At 45.1% G+C, this 17,802-nt stretch overlaps 1 protein-coding gene across 3 annotated transcripts in view; it reads left to right on the top strand.

Annotated features, from left to right (window-relative positions):
- Positions 1-239: 239 nt before the first annotated feature.
- Positions 240-17,802, top strand: part of Colq (collagen like tail subunit of asymmetric acetylcholinesterase) — a 62,949-nt gene continuing 45,386 nt past the window's right edge. For all 3 annotated transcript variants that reach the window (XM_057770741.1, XM_057770742.1, XM_057770738.1), the window contains exon 1: positions 240-356. In XM_057770741.1, the coding sequence (XP_057626724.1) occupies positions 251-356 (106 nt within the window). In that variant the 5' untranslated portion in view covers positions 240-250. The remainder of the gene's footprint in view (positions 357-17,802) is intronic.

The following is a 17,802-nucleotide window of genomic DNA, read 5'->3' as shown; positions in this document are numbered from 1 at the left end:
ACGGAGAAGGTTTAATGGGAAATGGTTGGCATTCTTTCTTGATAAAGGCATGGGGAGAGGAGAGGGAGGGAGGCAGGGAGGGAGGCAAGGGGAGAGAGAGAGAGAGAGAGAGAGAGAGAGAGAGAGAGAGAGAGAGAGAGAGAGAGAGAGAGAGAGGCGCAAAGGCAAACAGCAGTCCAGTCCAGTCAGAGAGGAGCTAGGAGAGCTCCCGTACCTTCCCACTAACTTGAATTTAGCAGAGCTGGCCAGCATGGTTGTCCTGACTCCAATGACTTTGGGAATTTATCTCCAACTCTTTTTCCGCTCCATCGTGTCTCAACCGGCTTCCATCAACAGTGTCCGTGCAGTCTCAGCAGGTAACTGATGACCACGACTCTCCTTGCTTCCATCTGGCCGAGACAGGAAATGGGGGGAGTGGGCGGGGGTGGTCAAGAGTGTCTAGCAATATGTCCTGACATTTTTGACATTCTGCTCTTAGCAGAAGAAGACTCGGGGGAGATGGTCACCCAGCTTGTGTCCTGTCTTCCTGTTACCCGAGCTTGTCTCCAAAGGCCCTTCTGTCCTTGCTCCAACCGCTGCTGCTCAGCTGCTTAAGGCCAGACTATAAATCACTGCTTCTGTGTTCCTAGTTCTCCTGCCCGTTTGCTGTGCGATTCGTTTTGCTCAGGAAATTGGAAACTGGGGAGAGAAAAGTACAATTTCTAGAGATGTGAGTCCCAGGTGTTTCTAAAAGTCTATCTCTGACCTCCTCCCAGTGGGGCTTACCACAAGATGCCGGAGAGCAAGCATCTCTCTGACAACCTTGGTGAAAGGCAGGGCTTCTGCCTGGCCCCTGTCAGCAGGGACTCCCTTGCTCCCTTGCTGGCTCAGGGCTAGGCTTTCTGTCTCCTCAGCCCTTGCTGCTCTCCTGTTGGGCTCTTCTTTTCAGAGGTCCTAGGAGGGTGAGGGCTTCTAGAGACTCAGTGGACCCGGAGCTGGGTGGTGAGTCTTGCGGAGTGCAGGGCTGGGGAAGGGGCTTGCTTGGTCAGCCAGCCTGGTAACCTTTGCTGTAGGCACCCAGCTGTTGTCTTCGGTATTGGGTTACTGACATAGCCTTTTCAAACCTTTCTGAGGAAATTTGGATTATCTCCAGAGGGCCCGAGGCTTGCTGCTTGTCTCCTCACAGCCCCCTCATTGGCCTCGACCACTGCTCCAAGGCACCTTTAGTCAGGCCTCATCTTCTAAGCGCCACAGTTGAATCTGTGTCCTTGCCTGTGAAAGGCCTGGCGAGCTCCCTCTGGACCCACCCCCAGCCTTTCTCCATTCATAAAAACAGCCCATGGGCCATCTGTGCTGCCAAACGCTGCAGGCCCAAAGAGAGTGTCAGGGAGATTGCTGTGAGGCTAATTATAAAAGTGTGTGAAATAGAAGAAGTGGGAACTAGAAGAGAGGACCCAAGGGAGTACTGGGAAGGAGGGGCAGAGAAAAGCCGGAGGCTGTGTCCCGAGAGTGTGTCGGCGTGTCTCTCCCAAGTTCATCTGGTCTGTGGAGCAGCATTTTCTCATCCACTGAGAGGCTTGGTAGCCGAGTGTGGAGACACCGATGACTGCACTTGAGAAGCTGAGGCAGAGGGATAGTGTGTTCAAGACCGGCCTGGGTTACCGAGCGAGATCCTGTTTCCAGAATCCCAAGAGGACTTGGTAGCTAATTCAGTTGGACCTACTGTTTATTTCTTTGTTATATTTGGGTTATAGATTTCTTTGAGAATCTGCTGAGGGTTTAGGAATTAGGGATACTAGCTTCTCTGGTTCCAGTCCACCTCTTAGGAGCTGTCTGCCTGCTGGGAGACGTTGGGTAGAGACGATAAGCACAGTGGGGGTGAGGACAGTGTGATTTGTGCATCCGTAATTATACATATTTCCAGGGTGAGAACGCTGCCAGATCTGAGAATGCTCAGTAACCACTTGTTGAGTGAAAGAACCCAAAACTCCCCATCTGTGTGTAGGGGGTCACCCACATGTTTGAATCATTTAATTTATGTAAAACCAAGTTCCCTATGACCTTCATAAAGCTAGGCAGAAAAGATCCTATAGTTTCTTAGAACTGCTCACTTAGGAGAGAACCTACACTGTGTAGACATCACTCAAAGAAAAAAGTGTTTCTGAAGGCTGTCCTGGTCAGGACTCAACAGTGACAATTTGCAGCTTAGATGATTCAAAACAAACAAACAAACAAACGCCTTGAGTGCAGGGCTCTCTTTCAGGGAAGTCTGGTCGAGGATACCTGGCATGTTGAGGGACACAGGGATCTGTGACTGCAGGAAGGTTTTCCCATCCTGTGCTTGAGAAGGCAGGAGAAGGAACGGAGGAGATGGAGCCCAGGAGCCTTGAAGCCTCGAAGGAGGGGCTGCCATGCATAAGCGGGGAACGAGAGCAGAGAGGAGTAAAGTCTCCCACCTCTCTCTCCTCCCACCCAACCACCTCTTGACAAAGCCTACCATTGTCCAAACCCCACCAGAAGCAGAGGTCTAAGAGCAGAGTTCCTTGACGCAGACAGTGGGATCAACGTGTGGGGTACAGGGGCCGAGGCTTCAGCAAGGCAAACACGAGCTTACCTGCCCACTGTGCTTAGGCTGATTTGCCCTGCACTTTCTTTTTTCTCCTCCTTTCCTTTTCCCTCTTTCCCCATCCTTTTTACTTTTTCCCTTTTCATGGTGCTAGGACTTGAACCCAGGACCTCGAGCAAGCTATGCAAGGTCTTTACCACTGAGCTTCATCCCTGGCCCCACACGCAGTCAAGATGCCTTGCTAACCCTGGAGCTTGTGATTGGGAATGTAGGTTTCAGGTTTTGGTCAAACACTTAGGTCAACCAGAGACAGCGTTACCAGTCTAGCACAAGTATCTGCTGTCCCCTGCAGGGGTCACTTCACTTTGTTCCCCTCCTTTAGTTGCCATGACTTCCCAAAGCGCCGTCCTGAAACTAACTCAGGTCTTGTAATGTTACATGTTCCCTGAGTCAGGTCGACAGGAGACCTTTCAAATCCCCACCTACAATCTGACTTGATCTGACATCCTCTCTCCTGAACTTCGTACATTCTCACTGTTCTGAACAATGGAAGCTGGGCGGACACTGAAGTGAGAGCCGCCAGGAAAATCGTTTCTCTCGACCGCGGCCACTCTGCCTTAGGAGGTTCTGCTGTGTGCTGACTGTGTCAAGTGTCTCAGGGTTTCTCAGAGGCTGGTAGGAAGCAGCCTGTGTTCTAGGGGCTGTGTGGGAGCACTGGCTCTGAGTTCTCCAGGACTGTGGTGGAGGAAAGTCTCCGTGCAGGTGCTCCCCCTTGTGTTGGGAGCACCCCTCCTTCTCTTCAGGAAGGACCCTACTCCTGAACCACACGATAGCCCCAACTCTCTGAATCAGGTGTGCATTACCCGACAGCCTCCACTGGGCCTCAGAGAAGAACTAAGCATGGAGGAGAAGACACCAAAGAGACCAAAGTTGTGACGTCATCCCAACTCTTACGTCAGGGGTTTGACACTACTATCTCCGGTTCTTGTCACAGTCCACTAACATTTGAGCATCCCGGCTCATGCTGCCTAAGGCAGATTCAGGGACAACAACAGGCAGATGATAGAGTTGTGCATTTTCACTGATTAAAGCGTGATGGTCAGGGGGGCACATGTTCGGAGGACAACTTGCAGGAGTTGGTTCTCTCCTTCCCCGAAGGTCCAGGATGGAACTTAGTTCTTCAGACTTAGTGGCGAGTGGCTTTACCTCCAAATCATCTCACTAGTCTGAAGGGTAGATGGCAAACCCGATTACAGTAGGCTGAGTGTGATTGTGCACGCCCATGCTCTCAGCACTCTGGTGACCCGAGACAGCAGAAGCTCAAGTTCAAGGCTACTTGAGCTAAATAGCAGAGAGGGAAAGAAAAATGGTAAAGAGCTAGGGGATGATGTTGAAAACCACAGAGTGGTTGAGGGAAGGGGATATACGAGCCCCGGAGATGACGCTGACTGCATGGCTTTTATCACGGAGGTGGCAGAGGGTCTGGTGAACTCAGAAGGACTGTGTTCCCTCTATTGTGCCTCCTTCCAAAGGCAGGCAAGTGACAAACATAGCTCAGAACCATGTCTGTTACAAATACCAGGAGTCTGGAGTGTACCGCCTTAGCCATTTGCTGGGTAATAAGCTACCATCTGAAGCTTAAAAGTAGAATTGTTGATTACTGAAGTTCATGTTTTGTGGGTCACCCAAGGGTCATCTCATCTGGCGTGGTTTTGGCCAACCCTGGGCTCTGTCTGGGTGTATAGACTGACTTGGCGCTAGTGTCCATGTGTAGGTAGAGCTCAAAGGCTGTGGTTTTACAGAAGGATAAGGCGTAGGCCTAAAGGTAATATTTCTGGAGGAGCAGACCTCCCATAAGATGTGTGGAGCAGTGTTCTTCCTTCTCTGAAGAAGAAGCACAGAGAAGCTAATTAACAATGTACCCTAGACCACACAGCTGGGCTGTAGGAGATCTGGAGTCTGGAATCCTGCCTCTAAATCAATGTAGGCCAAGTCTGCTTCTGCCTGGATTAAATCTGCCAGTGGCTTATTCAGTACTGCAAGGCCTCCTCCCCTCACCATCCACCCTCCATGGAAACTCTCCATTGTCCACTCCTCCCCTCACCATCCACCCTCCATGGAAACTCTCCATTGTCCACTCCTTCCCATCTTGTTCTCAGGTTGTCACTGCCCAACGTTCTAACGGTTGAATATTGGCTTTGGTTGTTGGTGGGTTTTTTTTCTCTCTCCCTTCCACTTAGCCTTGAACTCTCTTGCTGGGTCAGGGTGGTTTATCAGCATCCTCCTCTTGTCTCCCAAGTGCTAGGATTACAGACACGCCCCTCCATGCTCAGCTTTACTGCTGCTTTATAAACTGTGTGTGAGTTGCCCAGCTACCCATTTATCTCTCTGGTATTTCTATTTTAGTGGGGGGTGGGCGCTGAAAAATCAGACCTAAAGGACCTGCTAGTGAGACGAGTTTGAGTTAGGGTGGGACCTCCCTGTAACCAAGGCAATTCCACAAATTTCTTTAGGCCTTGTGAGCCATCCTACCCTTAGCCTACGTGGACACAGGCTCCTCTTCTGTCAAGGATTTCCCAGGCAGGCAAGAAGGCAGACAGGAGCTCTCCTGGGCATTTGTGGATCCAAATGTCAGAATCCAGGTCAGGGAAAGGACACAAATCTCATGCAGTAGAGTGAGATCTCCTGGAAGGGAGTGAGTGAGTCTGGTCAGGTGCTGGAATCCTCTCTTGCTACATTCTGTGGCCTATATGATGACCAGCTACCCACTCTGCTGACTGGAAGCCAGCCAGACCACCATTTGGGGACCATCCAGATTCTTGGCACTGGATCACGGGCCATTTATTTGTGTCTGATGTTGATCAGCTACTGTTTAATGTCCTCTAATGCACTAGCAAGCCGTCTCCTCTCATTTAGTTCCCCATATGTCCTCTGGATAATAAAATCAGAGAGGGTTCTTAAGTTACCGGCTCTCTAAGGGGTCTCAGGCATCTGGCACCCTCATTCCAAACCTCTATAGAAGCAGGGGCCTCCCCACTTCCCATCTCCATGAAAACAGAAGTGGTATGGGAGACAGGAAGCTCTCCCTCTAGTCATCCTGACCCCTCCTCCCCTTTACCTTCCAGTATACCCAGGGCTGCCTTCCTCTGTGGCATAATCATACAGAAGGTGCATAGTTTCTTTGGAGACAGAGAGACTCTGGCTTCCATGTGACATACAAGAAGCTGGTGACAGGCCTTCCTTAAGTGCTCCTGGCGCTTATGAGTACTGCCCGTGACTGTTACCAATGACCCCAACCTCTCTGTTACAGAGACCTCTGACAGTTATAAAGTACTTGTTCTTTATAGCATCCCCCATAGTAAGAGGTCTGTGTTTGAACTCTGACTGATAGCTGTGAACTGGATAGTGATGAAGTTCACTTCACTGGGGTGACCTCAAGTTCCTCATCTGTAAAATGGGCACAGCAGTCTCTGTCGCAGAGATACTCTAGAAGTATTCATTCATTCAACTAAAATTCTAATGAGAGCCAACCACGTGCCAGTAAGTGGGTTGTAGCACACACACAGTTATCCTACCACAGGGAACTTCTGTCAATCATCTCTGAGAATGTGTCCTAGCTGGCCTGCTGGTGACTGACTTCATGCTTGGCACCATAGAGAGATCAGAGAGTGGAGGGTCAATTGCTTTCATTGTGAATGTTTAAAAAGTGGATGATTTTATACTTTAATATATCTCTGGCATCTGCTAGAAACAGATCTCTTGGAGCACTGACCGACCTGGTAGTTCTGATCCCTCCTTCTGGATGGCATGTCGCTGTCTGGAGAGTCTGTTCCCACTCACCCGGTGTCTCCACACCCTCCTGTCCTACACCTGCTCCACTCTTGTAATTATATCTACCGCCGTGAGCCCCTCTGGCACGTGACTTTAGGCTTGGCAGCCAGAAGCCCTGCTGCCTTGGCCTCTGCCTTTCCTTCTCTTCTTAGCCTCCAGCATGCCTTTCTAGGTTTCCAGAGCTCTGCACTGCTGAGTCTAGAGGGAGCACTCCACATCAGTGCCTCATAACACAGTGCTGGGGGGAGTACTCCACATCAGTGTTGGAGGGAGCACTCCATATCAGTGCCTCATAACACAGTGCTAGAGGGAGCACTCCACATCAGTAACTCTCATAACACAGTGTGGGTTCCCAGCCCAGCTAGAGCTGCCTAAGGAGCTCACCAGAGGCCCATCATCTAAGCTGAGCAGACTCATGAGGTCCAAATCTGTAGGCTGTGGATCAGGCATGAGCATTGTTTCAAGTTCTAACCATCAGAAGGTTTAGCCGTGGCTAACCACTGCGTGATAGCCAGCATCAGAGACAGTGATGGCTTGTTAAAATACAGATCCTTGGAACCCATCCCAAGAGGTTCTGATCCCGAAGTTCTAGAGTTACTCAAGCATCTGAATCTGAGGTTCTCAAGTGACCCAAGCATCTGCATCACTTGTAGTGCTTCTGATGCTGTCAGGCCACAGCACGTCGTCCACACTTCGGAAACCACTGCTCCAGCTCACTGTAGTTACTTCATTACCTTCCCGTGGACACAGATCACCTCCAACACTGGCATAGGACACCCTGATTCTCTTACAGTTTTAGAGATCTAAAGTCTGAAATAATTTCCACTGGGGGGAGGCCAAGGACCCAAGGAAGACTTAGTTTCCTCACCTTTTCTGGATCGAAGCGGCATTTCTCAGATTCTTTGTGTCCTGGCTTTCTTTCCTGGGTCCATATGCAGCCATGCTACACTGTGCTTCACGTGCCCTTCCTTCTCAGATCTCCTTTCTCAGTCTCTGGTGTGTGTTTGTGGTGCTGCCGTGTGAAGCCAGGGGCGTGTACATTTTAGGCAAGCACTCTAACACGGGACTACATCTTCTAGCCTCTGCCTCTCTCTTCTAAGGACACTTGTGATCACATTTAGGGACCTCTCAGATATCCCAGGATCATCTCCTTCCTTCAAGTATCTTTGTTATACCCACAATGCCCCCTTTCCCACTTAACGTAGCATTTACAAGAATCACAGTTCAGGTCTAGATATCGATAGGGGCCATTCAATGTGTCACATTTCTCCTAAGCTTTGTTTAAATGCTAGCAGATTAAATGCAGCAGACAGGAATGGGCATGCAAGCAGTGAGTTATCTGGTGGAGCAGCGAAGAAAGTAGAACACAAAGTCCATGCAAGCAAGGAGTCTTCCTAGCCTGGTCACCACATGAGTCACTGGATTTCAACGCTAGAGGGGACCCCAGGAAGACAGGGAGCTGGGATAGTTACAAACCAAATCTTGGGGACCAAGTTTTCTTCCCAGGTCATCACAGAGGCAACCCTAGTGGTACTGGGAGCAGCTCTTCTGGCATTCTGTTCCTTGGGGTCAAGTTTTATATTTCTTCTAGATTTGTGACCTTAGACAAATTGCCATCCATCACAGTAAACATGCGTAACTCATAGTTACGATCTTGGGATTGAGGAGTCTTGTCATGAACATTACAGTGTTTTGAATAGTGCCTGTCACATAACCTGTGACTTACATACATTTTTATCTTGTTTCCAGACTCTCACCATGTGTAGACACACGTCAAAAGGTTATGATTCACCCTGCAGTTTATTGCATCAAAACCCAAAAGCCTAAATAACTTTTTTGCTTAAAACACTTACTGAATTAAAGCAGGAAATACCGTTTTTCTGCCACTTTCGGTTTTCAAGCAGGCCCTAAAGAAGGAAGACGCTGGGCCACTCGGGGAAGAAAGCTTTCCTTCCCTGGCCATGGTCTTCCCCGGTGTCTTTAAAAATGAACCTGACACCCTTCCATCACTGAGCCACAAGCATCTTTCCGTTCAAACCTGTGCTTATCTCCCCATGGCAACCAATGAAAACACGGGGGAGTTGCTTGTTTTTGGAGCTGGGGACAGCTGGGAGGGAGCATGTGGCTAGTGTAGTCTCTCAGTCAACTATCTGGGATGAGGACTGAAGGGGAAGGAAAGAAACCTGAATGAGACTTGCGCAGGTCCACCCCCTTCCAGCCTCCTAGACCCTCTTTTGTTCCAGCCCCACCCCCACCCTGCAGCTGCTCTACTCTGAAGACTTTGGGAAAGCCCCAGCAGCTGTCCTCTTGCTTCAGGGACTTCCCTCTGGGACTGGTGCATGCACCAGGCAGGACTTCTTAGCTTCAGACACTGTGTAGAGCTTTTTAGTGACACGGGACGGCTGGGGATGGGGTGACAACAGCCATGCTCTCTTCTTGCTGAGACCCTAGTTCACCCTAGTGACAAACTTGTGCCTTATCTGAGGGGCCTGCAGGGTCTCACTCTCAGAAGAGATTGAAGCTGGCCTGCTGCTTTGTGTTCAGATGGCCAACACATTTTCCAAGACCAATTTTTATTGGGAGTAAACCTCACAGTTGTCTCTAGAAGCTTCCAGATTCTCCATGGTGAGGCAGAAACCAAATTCTCAACACAAAGAGTTAGTATTTGGAGGGATGACGATTCCAGTGTTTAGAAGGCAACAGGGCCTTGTGGGAGCCACATTGGTTTGGGTTTGGGTGATATGCCCCCTCACTTGCGGAATGTCGTAAGAAGCAGAAGTAGAAGCCGGAGATGGCTCAAGGAGAGTCAAAATAGACAGTTCTCACAAGAAGAAAGAACAACCAACAAATGTGTGAAAAATGTTCAACACCCTTAGCCATCAGGTGCATGCAAATCAAAGCTACACTGATGTTTTCCCCATCCCAGTCAGAGTGGCTGTCATCAAGATAACAAGCGGGCATAGTGCCTACCCGGATAATCCAGCACTAGGAGGCTGAGGCAGGAGGACGACTGAAATGAGTTTGAGACCAACCGGGGCTACAGACTGAGGCCTGACCTTAAACCAAACCAAACCAAACCAAAACAAACAAACAAACAAACAACCCAGAAAGGAAAAGAAAAGGAAGCAAGCAATAGTAAATACTGTCAAGTGTCAAGGGTGGGGGAGGAGAGGAACCCTTGCACACTGCTGGTGGGAATGCCAAACTAGTGAGGTCACTATGGAAGCCAGTGTAGAGGAGCCTCAGAAAAAAGCTGAGGAGAGAGCCTCTGCAGAGCCCAGCTGCCCCATCCCTGGGAACACACCCAAGAAGACTCTGCATCAGCATTTTTTTTAGATATTCCCACACATTCATGTTTATGACAGTTCTAGTCACAGCAGCCAAGATATGGAAGCTGGTTAGATCTCCATTAGCAGATAAAAGCATAAGGAGAACGGGACGGGTAAACACAATGGGGTTTTCTTCAGCAGTAAAGAACACAATTGCTCCATTTTCAGAAAGGTGTCTGCAACTGGAGATCATCGTGTTGCATAAAATAAGCTGGATTCAGACAAATCTCACATTTCTCTCATACAAGGATGCTAGATACTACTCATAAACACAAAGATAATACATGTTTATGTAATTATAAAAACATTTATTAACATGCATGTTTCCATATGAAAATAGAAAGGGATCTATTTGGAGGGATGAAATAGCCTAGAGAGGGAGCCAGAAAGGGTAATAAGGAAGATTGATAAAATATAGTATTTCCCTCACATGCAGAGTCTATATTTATATGCAGCTTGATTTTGTGCAGATAATCATGGCTGCAGTAAATTTATGAGTTCAACAGCTATGTCAATGTTATAGCATCTCCCACACCCCCCCAGATCTTCCATGGTTTCTGCCCCTCCTCTTCCATGATTCTCCCTGAGCCTTGATGGGGGTGGGGGTACAAATGGTTCATTGATGGTTGATGCTTACAGTTACTTAATCTCAGCACTTTGACAAGTTTTGAGTCTCTGCATCCATTGCTTCAAAAGGCAGCTTCTCCAAATGTATGGATATAAACAAATATTTACAGGTAGTTTTCTCCAGGACTTCAGTATAAATCAACAGTACAAGACTCCTCACTAGGGCCTGTGCCCTTCCCACCACGGACTTTGACCAAGTTTATAGGAATAGACTTCTGTTTCCTGCTTTAAGGCACAAAAATGTGTCTTCTGTTCTCTTGTGTATAGCACACACACACACACACACACACACACACACACACGAGAATAAGCAGGAAGGCTATCTGGGGGAAGAGAGACCAACAAAAGGAATGGTAATGGAAGGTACATATGAGTACAATAAATTATATATATAGCAAATATAATAAAAGCATTACTTTGCATGTTAACTTAAAAAATATTAAAAAGAAAAACTGTCCTCTGAGAAAAAGTAAACAGACATACATCTTATAATACAAAGTACAAATATAAATATATTTTAAATATGAAACAGGTTCTGTAAGATTATTAAAGGAAAGCTTGGGAGTTTTTTGTATAACTGAAGTGATGGTGTGGTAAGGCAAAAACCAAAAAAGAAAAGGCTGATTCATTAAATTACACTTCATTAAAAAATGTATTTGAAGCCTAAATAAACTGGGAGAAAAGAAAGGAAGGAGAGGAGGAGCCGTATAATGGGGTACTACTCTCCTCATCATGAAAGAGTAATTCCAGCAGCCCAATGAAGAAAGTATAATGGCTAGACAATAGGTGACAGCGTCCTTGGTGCCACCCACTATAAGGGAAACACAAATGAAAGCCACAGAGGATACTGTCTCTCCCCTCAAAGCTACGGCAGTGGACTGCCTGTTGCAATGTGCAAACAGACACTTTCATCCCCTGCTCCTAGGAAGACGAGTTCGCTGCTGAGGGCTTTGTGGAGCGAAGCAGATGGCACATGAAAAACACACTCCCTGACTGGTGCTTCTGCTCCTGGAAACTCACCTATATTTTACAGACCACAGAGAAGAAGGTGATTTTGAGGTATCATTTTCCTCTAATGAATGATTGCAAGTCACCCGATTGCACATCAGAAAGAACAGAGTGGACACCTTCTTGTTCTTCCAAGTGAAGAAATCTTATGAAGCTGTTTAAAAGAATCTACGTGCATTTTCTACAGAGTGGGCGTCTCAGCAACAACCACAGCTGGCACAGTAACCGTCTATGGGAGGCAAGAAGGTGTTTGGTTCAGCATAACTCAGTAACCACTGTTGGTTCAAACGTCTGGAGTCTGACCCTGAGTGGTTATTTTAGGCACAGCATCATTTGGTGAAAACGTATTCTGGTGTTAATTAATTCAAGCCTATATGCACAACTAAGCATATATAAATCTCACTGAGGAACAAAGTAAGCTAAACACGGACCACACTTGGCTGCATCAAAATTCTTTTTGCAGTCCACAAAGATGGCTTCTATAGATTGACTGAAAAAAAAAGCTTACAATAAGGGTCTGGAAGAAGGATCTGGTGTGGTTTTCACCACACAGATAGTGCAAAGGTTGCCAGAATTTTGTAACCGTGTCTGCTCATGACTGTCAGGGAAGATAACAGCTTATGCATCCCTTCTCATGAGTGAACAACCTTGTGTGTTTAACACTCCAGGCTCTCCTAATGTTTATCTGTGCGCACAGAAGCCTACGTGCCTCCTACATACAGAATAATCTTTCGGATATATGTAAAAGAACTAAGAGGGCTAGACATGGTGACACAGCAGTGATGTCAGCACTTAGGAAGCCAAAGCAGGAGGATTTCTGCAATTAAACAATTACAGAAAGCCGCGGGTTCATCTTGGCAACTTGCTCTGTGGAAGCTTTGTTGCACAATAGAGTTCAAAGGGGCACCCCTGTGTCCTCCAATTTCTGAAATACAGGTGTTGTGGGAGCTGCGGGTTGTGTTCCTGCCGCCCCAGCTCCTGGTTGCCTGGCTAGCTTATGCCCCGAAATAACAACACACAAACTGTATTCTTTTAAACACTGCTTGGCCCATTAGCTCTAGCCCTTACTGGCTAATTCTCATATCCCGATCAACCCATCTCTAATAATCTGTGTAGCATCAGTCTTACCGGGAAAGATTCAGCATGTCTGACCTGGCGGCTTGCTTCATTGCATCTGCCTCTGAGAGGAGCTGCCCTGCATCTGAGCTCACTTCCTCTTCCTCCCAGCATTCTATTCTGTTTACTCCACCCACCTAAAGGCTGGCCAATCAAATGGGCCAAGGCAGTTTCTTTATTAGCCAATGACCTTCCTCCATCATACAGGGATTCAGGTGAGTTGGCCAGATGCCTGTCTGTGCCTTGGGCAGTCAAGGTCTCCCAGCAATCCAGCTTCTTTCTTTCCCACTTGCTATGGAACCCCAGACAACTTATATACCAGGCTAAGATGGAACGGGCATTTAGAGGAAGGGGTTAAGTGAGCCATGTAGTTTTGTATTTCAAGTTCCCATAGCAAAGTGTCACTGTGGAAAAATGAAGACATGGATGCACAGGGTCCTTCCACCCGTCCACAGCTGTCAGCAGGTGTTGGGAAGAACTCACCCTGCAGGCCCAGGGCATCTGACCTGTGGCCAGATCTCCTGAGCAATTCCACAAACTTGTCCTTCCCTGTCAAGCTGAGCAGAAGATTTAATAGCGCCTGCTGATTGATGCCGGCCGCTGTAATCGAATTCCCGGTGAAGGCGCAGCCAGCATCGAGGAGGCTTCTTGATGTTCCCTGGTTTCCTAATAACATTGTCTCCTCTTCCCTCTCCATCCACCACAGGCCATTCGGTCAAATTAGAACATGAACTCGAAGAAGCAGATGCCTTCCTTTAGATAAGATCCAAAACAATTCCCTTGTGGAAGGAGAGGGGATGATTTGTTTTCTTTTGTTCTTCTGGGCAAAGGCGGCACTGTTGATACATGGCTTGAATAAAATAACGACAGACAGGAGGTGGCTCTTATTCTTCCTTGTGGCTCCTCTCAAGGTGTCTTTATGGTGTGTATGTGGGGGGTGGGGTGGAGAGGTGTCTTGTCCTCATGATGAGTGGCTGCAAATTCCCCAAAGCATTGACACCTAAGCTCTGTGTGGCTTCAGGGCCCTCAGATTGGTCAATGAAGACACAGGGCTGACCTGCCTCAACCCTTATCTTGTTGTTCTAAGTTGCTTGCTTAAAAAATTTTAATGTCTCTATTAATAAATAATTTTAAAAGTTCAAAAGGAATTGTGAAAAGAGTCATCCAGTGGCCACCAGTTTTCAGCTCACTGCTATGGGCCGAATTCCTCCCCCTCAAGATTCCTCAAAACCCCAGCACACCAAAATGGGTCTGATTGAGGGCACGGGGTCTAGAAAGAAGCAACTGAGTTAACTGAGCTTTCGGGTGAACCTAACCCACTTTGACCTTATAAAAGATGGAGACTTGGACATACTAAGAGAGATCAGGGACAGTCACAGGGGACAGGCATGGAGGGGCACAGCAAGGTGGCATCTAGTTGCCCGTGAGCCAATGAGGATGGGCACAGGACAATCTAAGCATTCAGCATGTCGCCTTTGGTCTTCTAGAGACCAGACCTATGAGAAACGAGTGTGTGTTAAGGAAGCCACCTGGTCTGATATATATCAGTACACAACTCAACAGTGACTCACCAACCACTCCGATCCTCTTCAGTCAGGGCTTGGCCTTTTTCACTCTATTACCTGTTTAACCACTGATCTTCTTTTTGTTCTCATTTTGGTAGATTTTAAAGTGACTTGAACACTCTTCCCACTTTGAAGAGCAGCCTAGAGAAAGCAAATGTGTTTGAGAAAGTCAACCAGACAGTGCATTCGATTGAGCTCTGGCTGTGACTGGCTATGGGGTGGAGATATGGCTCAGCTGGTAAAGGCACAAGCTACTAAGCCCAATTTCTTGAGTTTAATGCCTGTGTCCCACCTGGTAGAAGGAGAGAACCAACTCCTACAAGTTGGCTCTGACCTCCACATATATGCCGTGGCACATGGGCACATACATGCATATATATAAAATCAATAATAAAACCTTTTAGAAACAAATGTAGGATTTTTCTATATTTGAATATAAATACAATAATCATAATCATTGACATACATAATAATCATATATGTATTTATTATAATATAGAATATAAATTATCATATAATTTATATATATATATATATCATGAAAATAGGTGACATAAAAGGAGGAGAAAGGAATCTAAAGGGAGTGGGGAAAGGTGAACAAGAGAAATTAATGAGGGGAGAAAGAGTATATTCATGTTTTCTTTTTTTTTTTTTTTTTTGATTTTCAAGACAGGGTTTCTCCGTAGCTTTTAGTTCCTGTCCTGGAACTAGCTCTTGTAGACCAGGCTGGCCTCAAACTCACAGAGATCCACCTGCCTCTGCCTCCTGAGTGCTGGGATTAAAGGCATGCACCACCACTGCCTGGCTAAATATATTATTTATTTATTTATTTATTTATTTATTTATTTATTTATTTATTATGTATACAATATTCTGTCTGTGTGTGTTTGCAGACCAGAAGAGGGCTGCAGACCTCATTACAGATGGTTGTGAGCCACCGTGTGGTTGCCGGGAATTGAACTCATGACCTTTGGAAGAGCAGGCAATGCTCTTAACCACTGAGCCATTTCTCCAGCCCCATGTTTTCTTGTATGTAGAATCTAGACATACATATATGTATATATAATTATATGATATGAATACAGAAGGGATTACTTTGCAGGAGAAGAGATGTAGAGGGAAAAGTGAATAAGAGCAAGGAATGATGGCAAATGAGTGAGAATGTGATCATAAAACAGATTATTGTATGCACTAACTAAAAATAAAATAAAAGTAGACAGGCCACTAGTATTGGTAAATGACCATGTACCTAGACAGGACTTTAGGTACAATCTCTGGCTTCTTTAAGGGTTTGTTCTCTGGGTAGTATTGGACACTGTGTCCCCAACCTGGTCTCTGAAGTAAGTTCCAGGTTAGCAATGGCTACATAGACCTTGTCTAAAGAGAAAAAACATTCTAATCACAGTTCAGCATTCCTAGTTGGAATCTCTAGACGGGCACTTAGGCTATGGATCCTGTAGGTGTAATTAAGGAGGTCCATAAGAGCCCAGAATAAAGGATAAAAAGTATTTGTTTATTTGGGGAAAAAGCTCACAATAAGGGTTGAGCACCATGGTCCTCTGTAGTCTCTTGAAGCTGTGAACCAAACTCCAACCACCAACTAAGAGAGCCTGAGCATGCTTCCTGTCTCCTCTTACAGTACCCCAGACCACACCCTAATGGACCTGTATCCAAAAGACTATTGGCTGAATTAATTCCCACAACACCTCCCCCTTTGTCTAAATAAGAGGGTTCTAAACCCAAAACAAAACTATATGCAGTAAGAACAAATATCAAGTATTGTCCAGGAAAAAGAAAAGCCAAAAACATACATAAAAATAGAACTACAACCAACATGAACAACATCCAAGCAAGAAACGCACACTAAATGTTCAGTCTAAGGTAATTAGCAAATAACAGAGATTATATCAATAGTTATCCTATCCTGAGCAGTGTAAGTCTTATATTAAAAATACTTTAGCTAAGTTGTGAGAGTAAAGTAGCTATGACTATCTAGTCTTCAATCCCATCAAAGACCTGAGAAAGGAAATAATATTACCTGAATAAGCAGGAAGTGTGAGCAAGAAACTTCCAAAAGGTATAAGAAATGACAGAGACATCTGGCTACCTGATCAATCACCCAAAGTCTCATTTGCAACATTGGGGTAACCAACTTTGGCTAAGGCCTAGAGTATCTGGCAGACCATTTTCAGAGGCAGAAAAATTTAAAAACTGTCCTACCCTGTTTTGGCAAGGTTTGGCAGTCATTTTTGCTTGTATCCTGCTTGTCCAGTTTGGACAGTGTGCATATTGTCAGTAGTCGAAGCAAGGGTAGTTCTTTGCCCAAAGACTGGTTTTTCCAAGAAGAAAACCAGCTCCAAGTGGAGTGTCTTAAGTGCCCAATGTTCTCTTGGGAATAGTGCTGCCAGGAGCAGTATGTCTTGCCTCAACAGAATCCTGAGTTATTTAAATGCTATATTCTACAGTTCTTTGAAGTGTTTGAAGATTACATATATATATATATATATATATATATATATATATATATATATATGTGGAATATAATCTCTCTGCATCTAAAGAACCTGATTAGTCTTAAGTATGACAAACATGGGTGACTATTGACTTGTAATTCTTAATACCTATATAGCTTAAAGACTAAGGTTTCACATTATAAAAATAAAAAAAAATCTTTAAACAGATATGCAGCAAATGAGGACAATAACCTCAAAATGTAAACAATGTATTAAGTCTCTCTCTCCATATATATATATATATATATATATATATATATATATATATATATAAAATCTTGATCAGAGGTAGAAATGCATAGTACAATATGATAAATATATACTAAAATTGCATCAATATACAAAATATCTTAAGCATAGGTAGAAATATGCTTGCATATAATATGACAAAAAGCTTTCCATACGTGCACAATTATTGCAAACAGAAATAGGAGTATATTCAATATAACAATTATAATTTGAATTTTTATCAATATACAAATTATCTTAGACAGGAATACAGAGATAATTTTATATATCTATCAATCTACAAGAACCTATACCAATATAAATTGTCTATAACTTATAGTTCACAAGTAGATACACTAATTTACCTATTATCTTTTGCATTTCTTCCCTTTTTTGTTCTTTCCCAAAAGAGATCCCTATTCTGTTTTCCTGCAAAGACAAGAACAAAACCCTGCCCCAACTCTTGTAAGGTTTTTTTTCAAGCTTGTAGGATTTTCACCTTGGCGAATAAGCTGTCATTTCTCTTTATCCAGAGGTTTCTCCTTTTCAAATTTAATCTTGATTAATTTTGACGATATCAATAGCTTTTCTTCTCCTGTGGAAACGAGAGTGAAAACCCTTCCCCAATGTGGCACATCTCCTGACTTCCATTCTGATGTCAACACATCTTTGAAGTACACTGGCTGACTTAATTCAGAAGTTTTGTCTATTGTTCAATGTCTCTCTGCAGCTGTTGTTTCTTTCTCGTTAGCATTAAGAAAATTCAAGGTTAATAAAGCCTATGCAATCTATTTCTGGGGATATTTATCAACCCTTTCTGTTTATTTAACATATCCTTTATAGTTTAATTTGATCTTTTTATAACTTCCTGACCTGTAGGATTGTGTGGTATACCTCTAATATGCTTTATATTATTATAAACAAAAAACTGTTTCATTCTCTTAGAGATATATGTTGGAGCATTGTCTGTTTTTATTTGTGCATGTAATCATGATGGCCATAACTTCTAGTAAATGTGTGATTACCAAATCAGACTTTTC

This window comes from Chionomys nivalis, chromosome 5, assembly GCF_950005125.1.
Source record: "Chionomys nivalis chromosome 5, mChiNiv1.1, whole genome shotgun sequence".
Lineage (NCBI taxonomy): Eukaryota > Metazoa > Chordata > Mammalia > Rodentia > Cricetidae > Chionomys > Chionomys nivalis.
The sequence above is the reverse complement of the archived record's forward strand: the minus strand, read 5'-3'. Positions and strand labels throughout refer to the sequence as shown.